This window comes from Erythrolamprus reginae, chromosome 3, assembly GCF_031021105.1.
Source record: "Erythrolamprus reginae isolate rEryReg1 chromosome 3, rEryReg1.hap1, whole genome shotgun sequence".
NCBI classification, from domain to species: Eukaryota; Metazoa; Chordata; class Lepidosauria; order Squamata; family Dipsadidae; genus Erythrolamprus; species Erythrolamprus reginae.
The window spans coordinates 224751190-224763871 of NC_091952.1; the positions used below are offsets into that span (position 1 = coordinate 224751190).

Genomic DNA, 12682 nt, shown 5'->3' on the forward strand with positions numbered 1-12682 from the left:
GAACATTCCTTTATACCTCCCCTGAACCCATAACCTAAGTCGATAATTATGGTATTCAACAAGTGATCTCATAGTTGGCTGCATGGTTGGTCTTAATCCCTGTTTCTAAGAAAATAGAAAAACAGTTATGCTACCTATTGTATGTTTTAAAAAACTATAACCTTATTTCAAATCACTTAATCTCTATTGTTGCTTGACAATAGGTAATTGCTACCTCTTTCATCTGCTACTCTGCTGACATGGAGCACAGTTTTGGCCTGGAAGTTGTGGGACATATTCCAAAAGGGTGATGAATCTTCTAAAAATAAGTTTTTGTGTTTATATATATGTATTCACATATGGAAATATAGTTATTTCTTATTCAGATTTTAAACAGTGGGTGTCAGTTGAACTAATTGAAGAATTAAACCAAAAGTACACAATTTGCATGAATACAAATGATATCTCAGGAGAAGAAATGAAATCAGAATCTGGTAGCTAATATTTTTGTTTTTAAATATCACTATTGGCAAGTGTTTTCTGCATCTCTTTGAGTGCACTTTCTGTAATGAATACTGTACAGAGAGTTTTCATAGGGATAAATCAAATGCTTTTAAATTAAACATTCCCTACCAGTTCTGTGGGGATGGCTTGGTGGGCGTGGCTTGGCGGGCATGATAGGGGAAGCAGGGGTGGGCAGCAGGCAGAACGAGATGGAACACACTTCCATCGGCAGAAATGAAGATGCGTGCACCGCTCCAGCTGATTGGCGGCTGTCACTTCCTGGTCTCACCTCGACTCTCCTTTTCCCCCCCTGCTACTGCTGTGTCTGCGCTCCTTGCTTTTTTTCCTCTTTCCTCCTTCCTGGCCTCAGACTAGCTTCTCTCTCTCCTGCCGGGCTCCCCTCCAGCCTCATGCGGCCACCTCCCACCTGAGGTGCAAGCAGAAAGCATGGGTGAAAGTGGCACTGGCAGCATTTATGCTTCTGGCAGCACCTGTTCGCCTAGCTACCCAGCCTGAGGCGGGAGGGCGACCCAGGAAGGAGAGCGTGGAAAACATGAAGCAGATTGTTACCCCAGCGAGCGACATTGGTAAGGTTGTAAGTCGAGGACTTAACAGTTCACTTGAACGATGATGATTGTTCAAGCCATTCCCGCCTGGTCACACGACCATTAAGCCACACCCACAAAATAAGCCACACCCACAAATGTGGCAGTAAAAAGTTTGGCTGCCCATTACTGAGGGGAAGGTATACTGCAAAATCTCCATTCCCATCCCACTCCAGGGAAAAGATACTATAAAATCCCCATTCCCACCCCACTCTGGGTCCAGCCAGAGGTGGTATTTGCAGGTTCACCGAATTACTTAAAATTTCCGCTACCAGTTCTCCAGAACCTGCTGAATTTCACCCCTGTATTAAAAAATAAAATAATCTATCCTTTGTTTTTCTCTCTGCTACTTTCACAGTAATTTATTTTGGTATTGGGAAATTTAAAGGCTAGTGTTCTCCACCCCCGCATATCCCCAGGACCTAAAATGCATTGAAATAAGCTCAGGAGTTGCTATAAATATATTTCCTTTCATTGAGCCTTCTGGGGGCAGGAATGTTTTTATAAAAAGCAGAAAAACATAACTGGATTTATCAGAACATTTTGTTTTCCCAGCACCCACATCTAGGTTTTGTTAAAAGACACTTTAAACTTTAAAAGTATTTGACAAAGAACAAGATAAGAATATAATTTTTATTAAAAAGTTATGCATGGCATTTGAAAGACACGAGTTAAAGCTTTGGCTTCTTAAACATCTTGGGTCCTTCACGTGGTTTGTTTGGCCACTTTATTTAAAATCACATACACTGTCTGTGCATATACAGATAATCTTCGAATTACAACCACTCATTTAGAGACTGTTTGAAGCACAGTGGGTTCCACTTACCTTCACCACCAGTTCGCATCGCAATGTTTCGCACGCATACGATCGCTCCATTCACAAATTCACTTCCATACCCGCTCAGAAGGTGGCTACAGCCCAAAACACAGCTGTGCAGTTGCTCACCTGTTCTTCGGGTGAAGAAATAAAGGTCTGTATTAACCTGGGAGCAGGTTAATTTCAAAGTAGAGGAGAAGCCAAACAATGGAAAAAATCATCAAAAATTCCAAAAAAAGATGGCGGGGCTCACATATCGGGACAGACATAACCGGATCCATGATGCCATCTTCACGTCATCAGCGGGTTGCTAACAGTTCAAGCAATCTGGTCTGAACTAGGAGGAACCCACCCTTGGTTTGAAGTTACAATGGCGCTGAAAAAAATGACTTATAACCATTTTTCACACGTACAACCATGTGTTCCGCTTTTGTGACCTGTTGTCAAACAAAATCAATGGAAAAGCTAGTTTCACTTAACAGCCGTGTTACTAACTTAACTATTGCAGTGGTTCAGTTAACAACTTGTGCCAAATAAATGTTGTAAAATGCGGCAAAACTCACTTAACAACAATTATCTATCTATCTATCTATCTATCTATCTATCTATCTATCTATCTATCTATCTATCTATCTATCTATCTACTTACTGGATTTGTATGCCGCCCCTCTCCGTAGACTTGGGGCGGCTAACAACAGTAATAAAAACATCATGTAAATCCAATACTAAAAACAACTAAAAAACCCTTATTATAAAGCTAAAGATCCATACAAACAAACATACCATGCATAAATTGTAAAGGCCTAGGGGGAAAGAATGTCTCAATTCCCCCATGCCTGACGGCAGAGGTGGGTTTTAAGGAGCTTGTGAAAGGCAAGGAGGGTGGGGGCAATTCTAATCTCTGGGGGGAGTTGATTCCAGAGGGCCGGGGCCGCCACAGAGAAGGCTTTTCTCCTGGGCCCCGCCAAGCGACATTGTTTTGTTGACGGGACCCAGAGAAGGCCCACAATTAACCCTAACAATTAAGCTAAGACATTTGCTACGTGAGCTTTGCCCATTTTACGACCTTTCTTGCCATATTTGTTAAGTGAATCACTGCAGTTGTTAACTGAATCTTGCTTCCCCACTGACTTTGCTTGTCAGAAGGTTGCCAAAGGTGGTCATGTGATCCTGGGACACTGTAGCTGTCGTAAATATGAGTGAATTGCCAAGTGCCTGAATTTTGATCACGTAACCATGGGGTGGGTATAATAAGTCACTTTTTTCAGTGTCGTTGTAATTTCTAATGGTCACTAAAAGAGCTATTGTAAATTGAGGGTTATCTGTACTAATAAAATACTTCTTTCACACAGAAACACTAGAGGTACTAATGAAACAGAGCCAAACCAATCAACAAGCAAGCAAGCTGCAAGATAGGCCAGTTAAATTACTCTAACATTACAAAGAAAACATGGAGACATTTGAGGTTGAGACTTGCATACAGTTTTCAAGAAATTAAACTGAAGACTGAGTCCAAATTTAAGCTGCATAATAGAATAGAATAGAATAGAATAGAATTTTATTGGCCAAGTGTGATTGGACACACAAGGAATTTGTCTAGGTGCATATGCTCTCAGCGTACATAAAATAAAATATACATTTGTCAAGAATCATGTGGTACGACACTTAATGATTGTCATAGGGATCAAATAAGCAATAAACTCCAGATCATGTTCTTAGCCTTATGCTTTAAACATGCCTTGGATAAACATATATCCATCCTAAGATAAAATACAGAAAATAGTATAAGGGCAGACTAGATGGACCATGAGGTCTTATTCTTCCGTCAGTCTTCTATGTTTCTATGTTTCTATGCTAACAGTTTAACAGTTTTTAAAAGCACAGAAATGGGCACATGATTGATAAACAGATTCATTCAGTTTTGAGAATTGGACATGAATGAACTGAATAAAAACAACAACAAATATGTAGGACTTGGTCCTTTTTAGGTTCCAATGATATTTGTAATAGTAGAATAATGTTCAGTACAGCTGATTTCTCTGGGATATTCACTTAATATTCACAGCAGTTTTGTTTTGTTCTCCAGTGGGGCATTTTATGCCACCTAAAAGTGTCTTTCATTTTACAGTATACCAGCACCAAGGTCTCCCCCTTTGAAGATCCTCCCTGAAGTAGTAACAGAGGCTTTTGGAGTTGCATTAGTTGGTTATGTGGCATCTCTAGCTCTGGCCCATGACTCTGCTCAAAGATTTCATTACCATGTGGATGATAACCAGGTAAAAAAATATCTTTAAGAATAGAATAGAATAGAATAGAATAGAATTCTTTATTGGCCAAGTTTGATTGGACACACAAGGAATTTGTCTTTAGTGCATATGCTCTCAGTGTATATAAAAGAAAAGATACATTTGTCAAGAATCATGAAGTACAACACTTAATGATTTTCATAGGTGTCAAATAAGCAATGAAGAAACAATCAATATTAATAAAAATCGTAAGGATACAAGGAACAAGTTACGGTCATACAGTCATAAGTGGGAGGAGATGGGTGATAGGAATGATGAAACTAGTAGTAATAGTAGTGCAGACTTAGTAAATAGTTTGATAGTGCTGAGAGAATTATTTGTTTAGCAGAGTGATGGCATTCAGGAAAAAGATAACTGTCCTTATGTCTAGTTGTCTATTGTCCTTCAGGATAGATTTATTTGAGGAAGACTTCAGTTGAGGCTATTTGATTCTATGGGACTTTGGTCTAGCCTTTTTCTTATTTTTGTAAAAAAAAAACTTTTTCAGGAGTTCTTGGCTCATGGCCTCAGCAATGTCATCCCTTCGTTTTTCTTCTGCATACCAAGTGCAGCAGCCATGGGACGAACCGTACTTCTGTACAACACTGGAGCAAAAACACAGGTATTCCTACCGCCATAATGGATGGGTGGAGACAGTGGCCTATATAGAGTGACTATTCAACTCAGAAAAGTAATAGTTTATAATACATCCTCTTTAAAAATTCTGCAAATTTTAGTGTGATTAAGAATCTGATCAGTACGGGGGGAAAAACTTTAAAATTTATAGTACTTATTCGTTTGAAAATTAGAGCAGAGTCACATTTATGAAAGGGATGAGTTGTTGTAGAAAATGCCTTTCCTTTTAGAATAGAATAGAGTAGAATAACATGTGCCACTTTTGAGTTTATGCTGTATATACTATTATTTGATACATACATTTTATTCTTGTGTAATGTAGGGATACCCTATAACCAGTGAAGGGCTACCGAAATTTTTACTATCACACTGTGGGCGTGCCTTATGCATTTTCTTTCAACATCTTTCAATGCAAATTGGGTGCTCTGGGGTGGAGCTCCATTTTCACTATCCCACTGCGTTCCCCCCCCATCCGGGCAGTAGCCCACCCCTGTCTATAACCAGTAGTGGGTTCCTACCGGAATGGTAGGGGATAGCATACCAGTAATAAAATTGAAGCTGTGTGTGTAGCTTCGGATCTCTGGTGTGCGTGTGAGCACATCCCAGTGAGATTTTGCTTCTGCTCATGTGCAGGAAGAAAATTTTTGTGAGGGGATGCACATGAGAGAGAAAGATTTCGGTGATTTTTTGGTTCTGTGCATACGCGGAAACAACAAAAAATCGCTAAAATCTTGCACACGTGCGTGTCCCCTCACAAGATTTTTGTTCCTGCGCATACGCAGAAGCAAAATCTTGCTGGGATGTACGCGCATGCCAAAAACCTGAAGCTGCGCATACAACACACCTGTAGATGGTGAAACTATGGCATGCAGAGCCCTCCCTGCTGCCACAGGTGCTGTTGCCCCAGGTCAGATGTCTGTGGCATTTCTTTCGTGATTTTCTGTTTCCCTGCAAACAATGAATCAAAAGCACATAGGAAAAAACCTTACCTCTTGCCGTGCTGTCGGTGTTGGGATGCCCTGCCTCCTGCCAGCCAGGTGGTCTTCGGATCTCTGCTGTGCATGTGATCATACCTGTGCTTGTACGCGCAGGTCTGCACAGGCACATCTGCACATGCACATACATGTCCATACATGAATTTGTGCATGTATGCTTTTCCATTTGGGCATGCGCACATGCAGTTTGGGCACTAGGTGTCTAAAAGGTTCTCCTTCACTGCCCTACAACAAGAAAAAATATTACTTTATTCCTAAACGTTTCCAACTACTGAACATGAGAGATCAAAACTTCGCTTTTAGTATGTCTGCAGTGGTTTGTTATGGTCAGCATCTTTGAGAAAACCAAGGATTTTTATTTGTAGATGTTTTAGAATCTGAATAATATGATTTTTCCTTTCCAATTCTTTTTAGGTGGCTTGCCTGATATCTTGTATATTGGTGCTTTTGGTTATCTATGCAATAGGACCAATGTTATACTGGCTACCCATGGTACAATTCTTTTTTTAAATTCTTTTTTCTTTTAACTATTATTGTGTGCTTATTATTTAATTACTATTCTATTTTTATTATTCTATTTTTATTATTATATGTTTTTTAAATTATGATGATGATGATTGGTAGGGAAGGTTTGCCTATTTGCCGATGACTCTAAAGTGTGCAATAGGGTTGATATTCCTGGAGGCGTCTGTAATATGGTAAATGATTTAGCTTTACTAGATAAATGGTCTAAGCAATGGAAACTGCAGTTTAATGTTTCCAAATGTAAAATAATGCACTTGGGGAAAAGGAATCCTCAATCTGAGTATTGTATTGGCAGTTCAGTGTTGGCAAATACTTCAAAAGAAAAGGATTTAGGGGTAGTGATTTCTGACAGTCTCAAAATGGGTGAACAGTGCAGTCAGGCGGTAGGGAAAGCAAGTAGGATGCTTGGCTGCATAGCTAGAGGTATAACAAGCAGGAAGAGGGAGATTATGATTCCACTATATAGAATGCTGGTGAGACCACATTTGGAATACTGTGTTCAGTTCTGGAGACCTCACCTACAAAAAGATGTTGACAAAATTGAACGGGTCCAAAGACGGGCTACAAGAATGGTGGAAGGTCTTAAGCATAAAACGTATCAGGAAAGACTTAATGAACTCAATCTGTATAGTCTGGAGGACAGAAGGAAAAGGGGACATGATCGAAACATTTAAATATATTAAAGGGTTAAATAAGGTCCAGGAGGGAAGTGTTTTTAATAGGAAAGTGAACACAAGAACAAGGGGACACAATCTGAAGTTAGTTGGGGGAAAGATCAAAAGCAACATGAGAAAATATTATTTTACTGAAAGAGTAGTAGATCCTTGGAACAAACTTCCAGCAGACGTGGTAGATAAATCCACAGTAACTGAATTTAAACATGCCTGGGATAAACATATATCCATCCTAAGATAAAATACAGAAAATAGTATAAGGGCAGACTAGATGGACCATGAGGTCTTTTTCTGCCATCAGACTTCTATGTTTCTATGTTTCTATGTTTCTGTGATGATGATGATGATGATGATGATTATTATTTGGATTGCATAGCTATTGAGCTAAAATTATTATTTCTGAATGTGATCATTCCACTTTTCTTCAGCATTCCATTATAGCACACTCCATTGCTGTGTGCCAAGAACAAAAATATGTGAAAAAGTACTCTTGGAAAATAGATGGACCAGAATATAAGATTAACCTTTTTCTGATGAATAAGGAATTTCATATTGTAATGACTGTTCATTTCATCCCAGGGTGTGCTAGCAAGTATTATTGTGGTGGGCCTGAAGGGAATGCTGATGCAGTTCAGAGATTTAAAGAAATATTGGAGTGTGGATAAAACTGAATGGGTAAGTAAAGTTGAACTTAACTGAATGATTTTTTCAGAATATGGTAGTGATGGCTGCATAACCCAACTACACAGTGAAGGGCTACCAAAATTTTTACTTCCACACTGTGGGCGTGACTTATGCAGGACGCCCTGCATATCCCATTCTGTATATAACACTTAGAATATTGCTTCAAAATTAGCTTTCTCCTTTGGTCGATCATTAGAGTGTTTAGCCAGGGTTCTGCCGGGCTCTCTGATAGGAGTCTCCTGAAAATTCAAGGGTACAAATTTCAGACACACACACGTTTGAAAATTCAAAACAATGTTCTTTATCACAAAATTCAAAATAAACTAAGCACCCTTTTTGTATTGCAAAGAGCACTCTTCCCAAAACAACCGAGTAGTCTGTACAATTTCCCTTAAGCAGTCATTAAGTACTTAGCTAGCAGCTGTGAAGAAACTTCACACCCCTTCTTCTTCCAATGAAGTGAGACACACACACACACATGTTGCTCTGCTTTGTTTTCCAAGGCGTGAAAAAGCAACAAAGTCCAGAAAACACAGGATTCCTGATGAACTCTGATCAGATATTCTTCCACAACGGCCAAACCCACATGCTGCTATTTATAGCAGCAGCCCTAATTACTGGAGCCCCACCCAAACACAGGTGGCCTCACTTATTTCCTGTAATATGTTCTTACTTGGTCTCTTCTACGCATAATTCTGCACTTGCGTGGGTCCAAAACATCATCATCTGAATCAAGGGAAGATAAAGGAGATTGACTGCCTGGGCTGTGTGCCAATCCCTCCTCTGCCGAGTCACTCCCACCTTCTTCTTCGTCCGGGGAAACTAAGCTCTGAACTGATTCTGTCGGCAATAACACAGGCCTGTGACATCTTGAATTTTCCCCTGCATCCGCCTCCCCATTCCCTGGGGCAGGAGCTTGTTCCAGAGCCAACCACAACACTCACAATTCGTATAAAGTTTTCCTGAGTCGCTGTTTGTTGTCTCCTTGTCTTCTCGTTGAAATTCATAGTCATCATTTTAATATGTAAGTGCTGAGCCAGTCATTTTCCCAAGTTCTATGCTTCAGTGCTTTTGTAAAGAAATGACTTCACTCCAGATGTGATTGTAATTTCAATTTGGCAAATTTGCTCTAAGGCCTATGCATTGTGGTATGATTTATATAGGAATTTATCCACAATAGAAGAGATTGAAAATAATCAGACTGCCTCATTCAAATGTCAATTAGTCACCAGAGGATAATTTCCCATCATTTTGATTTCATTATAATTCCATATGCTAGAGATGAAGTGGATCTTTGTCATAATTCCTGACTATTCCAGCTTCTGTTTTGTTTCTAAACACAAATAGCTCGTTTTTCTGATTAGAATATAATGTTTTATTCAGTGTTCGCTCTGACTTTACAGCAAAATTTCTACATTACAATTATGCTTTGAAATGAAAAGCAAATAAAACACAGTAGCATTAAAATAAGAAATATATGAAAATTTCCAAGCAAATAAAAAATAAATGGTTTCACTCCAGATTTGTTGTACGGCACTTTTTAATTTTACATTCCTGATTTTTCCTTCTTTTCCATGCTATTATATTTTTATTTCATAAGAAATCCAAAGGATGTCAGAATGCTATAGTCTTTGAGCGAAAGCAGTCAACCTTATAAGGACATGATCTAAGAAAGCAGAAGAGATGTGCATAGAAATATATTCTGAAATTTTTAAAATCATGCTTTCTCTGGTTGTTTCCACACGTATGTGGATTCACATCTGCTTTTCTGATTTTCAGAGGATGTAATTGCTTCACTGTTTTGAGAAGGAGGGCTGCAGGGCTTCATTAACGTGGTTTGAAAAACACCCCTTATGAATGCTTTGTATAGCCATAATTTCATATATGATTTATCAGATGATCAATGTTCTAGAGCAGTGTTTCCCAACCTTGGTGACTTAAATTTGTATGCCGCCCTTCTTTGTAGACTCGGGGCGGCTCACAGCACTAATAGAAAAACAATATACAATACAAATCTAATAATTAAAACTAAAAACCCATAATTTAAAAAACATGCACACAACATACCATACATAAACAATATGGGGAAGTTATCTCAGTCCCCCCATGTCTGATGACAGAGGTGGCTTTTAAGGAGCTTACGAAAGGCGAGGAGGGTGGGGGCAATTCTGATCTCTGGGGGGAGTTGGTTCCAGAGAGTCGGGGCCGCCACAGAGAAGGCTCTTCCCCTGGGTCCCGTCAAACGACATTGTTTAGTTGACGGGACCCGGAGAAGGCCAACTCTGTGGGACCTAACTGGTCGCTGGGATTTGTGCAGCAGAAGGCAGTCCTGGAGATATTCTGGTCCGATGCATTCACTGGCTGGGGAATTCTGGGAGTTGAAGTCCAAATATATTCAAGTTGCCAAGGTTGGGAGACACTGTTTTAGAGCAGGCAGTATCAGGTTCCTACCTGGTACACAGCGGTGGTAAAATGGGTGTTGGTGCACAGTTTCAGGTGTCTGGCGTAAGAGCATGCGCGTCCCAGCAAGATGTTGCTTCTGCACATGCACAGGAACCAAAATCGCAGGAGGGGATATGTGTACGCACAAGATTTTGGCAATTTTTTGCTTCTGCACAACTCAAAGCCCATGGGCCGGATCCAGCCCTCAGAGTGCTTAGATCTGGCCCATGTGGCTGTCCTGGAAACAGTGAGTGACCAGCCCACAGTGCCTCTGCCAACTAAAACAGCAGCCCTCCCCAAGCTCCGTTTTTGCTAGCAGAGGGTTGCAGGAAGTTGTTGAAGCTGAAAACAGAGCTCGGGAGCCTGTTTTTGTTGGCAGAGTGCTCGGGCCGCCACAGGCACCCCTGACTTGAGTGACGTCGAGCTGGCCACTCTCAACTTGGTCACACCCACCCCAGCCCTCTAAGGTCAAATAAAACCCTGATACAGTCCTCAATGTAGTCGAGTTTAACACTCCTGTTCTAGAGAAGGAAATATTCTTCATTTACCAGTTTAGAAGGCCAACATAGAATAGAATAGAATAGAATAGAATTTTATTGGCCAAGTGTGATTGGACACACAAGGAATTTGTCTTGGTGCATATGCTCTTAGCGTACATAAAAGAAAAAGATACATTTGTCAAGAATCATGTGGTACAACACTTAATGATTGTCATAGGGGTCAAATAAGCAATGAAGAAACAATCAATGTTAATAAAAATCTTAGGATACAAGCAACAAGTTACAGTCTTACCGTCCTAAGTGGGTGGAAAAGGATGATAGGAATGACGAGAAAAACTAGTAGAATAGAAGTGCAGATTTAGTAAAAAGTCTTACAGTGTTGAGGGACTTATTTGTTTAGTAGAGTGATGTTTAGTAGACATCTTCTGAGATATGCGGTTGTTAAATTGTTTAAATTTAAAATATGTATCTTGTGAAATAGCTTTTCAGATTTTACGTTTGTTTCTTTCTAATTAAAGTAATGAAGATGTTAATTATATAATAAAACCACTAGTAGAAAGAATTTTGTGTAACTAATTATGAAATATGTTTTCATCTTTTGAATCTTTCAGAGTATATGGGTCAGCACTTACGTGTTTACAGTTTGCTTTGCTGCTAATGTAGGGTTACTGTATGGTGTCGTCTGCACAATACTTACAGTGGTTTTCCGCTTTTCAAGGTGAGGACTTTTAAAATATTTTTAGAAGGAAATAATTTCTGGAAATGCTGAATGATTCTATTCTGCTCACGACAAATGTATACTACAAACTGCTTTTGTTATGTATAACTGTTCAGGTTTTTTTTAAAAAAACCCTACAAATAATCTTGGAAGTTTTAATGAGTCAGAAGTATAATTATTCTGCTATTTCAGTCAGATTTATCCTTGACAGGTTTGATTAGAACAGATGAATAGGCTCATAAGGAGACAAGAACTTCTGATTTATAGTATCAAAGTCAAGAGGGTATTTTCAAAGGAATTCCAGTGGCTGCTGTATTTCGAGTGCCAGTTCTGTGTATACTGCAATGTGTTCAAATTCCTGTGCCTCTTTCTCTTATCTGCTCTGTAAAAGAGGTTAGAAATTGCAGGTCTGTATTTGTACTTAAGTCCTTAACTTATGACTGTTCAAGCAGAACAGCTCAAAGATATCATGGCCCCATCAAAGGTGATTTGCCTGGCGCAATTTACAATTGAAAGCTTGATAATCAGCTTGCACTTATGACAGTTGCCGTGTCTTGCCGTCAAGTGATCCACAATTTACAACCTTTGCAGCTGGCTTCCAACAACCAGAGTCAATTGGGTAAGCCAGATTCACTTAATGACCACGTGATTTAACAAACACATGACTAAGGACTGCAGTAAAAATGGTTGTAAAATTGAGTCTGGTCACATAATGACTCATTTAATGACTGAAACAATCAGTAATAAAAAAATATTTATTTATTTATTTATTTATTTATTTATTTATTTATCTATCGATCAATTGATTGATTGGACTTCTAGGCCACCCTTCTCCGCAGACTCAGGGCGGCTCACAAGAAGAATCAATACAAAAATACAAAAGTAAGACATACAGTGGTACCTCTACTTACGAACTTAATTTGTTCCGTGATCAGGTTCTTAAGTAGAAATGTTTGTAAGAAGAAGCAATTTTTCCCATAGGAATCAATGTAAAAACAAATAATATGTGCGCTTGGGGAAACCTCAGGGAGGATGGAGGTCCCGTTTCCTCCCAGGAGATTCATTCATTCGTTCGTTCGTTCGTTCATTCGTTCGTTCGTTCGTTCGTTCGTTCATTCGTTCGTTCGTTCGTTCATTAATTCATTCATTCATTCATTTATTTATTTATTAGATTTATATGCCGCCCCTCTCCGTAGACTCCGTAGATTCCTAGAGAGGCCCCACAGAGGCTTCTCTCCGCCTTTTCCGGCCCTGTTTCATCCCAGGAGATTCCTAGAGAGGCCGCACAGAGGCTTCTCCCCACCTTTTTCTGCCCTGT

At 39.5% G+C, this 12682-nt stretch overlaps 1 protein-coding gene across 7 annotated transcripts in view; it reads left to right on the forward strand.

The window, feature by feature from the left end:
- The window catches only part of SLC26A7 (solute carrier family 26 member 7), an 86002-nt gene that overhangs the window by 52709 nt on the left and 20611 nt on the right, over positions 1-12682 (forward strand). For all 7 annotated transcript variants that reach the window (XM_070749219.1, XM_070749220.1, XM_070749215.1 and 4 more), the window contains 6 exons: positions 204-286; positions 4034-4181; positions 4699-4812; positions 6236-6313; positions 7600-7695; positions 11258-11364. In XM_070749219.1, the coding sequence (XP_070605320.1) occupies positions 204-286; positions 4034-4181; positions 4699-4812; positions 6236-6313; positions 7600-7695; positions 11258-11364 (626 nt within the window). The remainder of the gene's footprint in view (positions 1-203; positions 287-4033; positions 4182-4698; positions 4813-6235; positions 6314-7599; positions 7696-11257; positions 11365-12682) is intronic.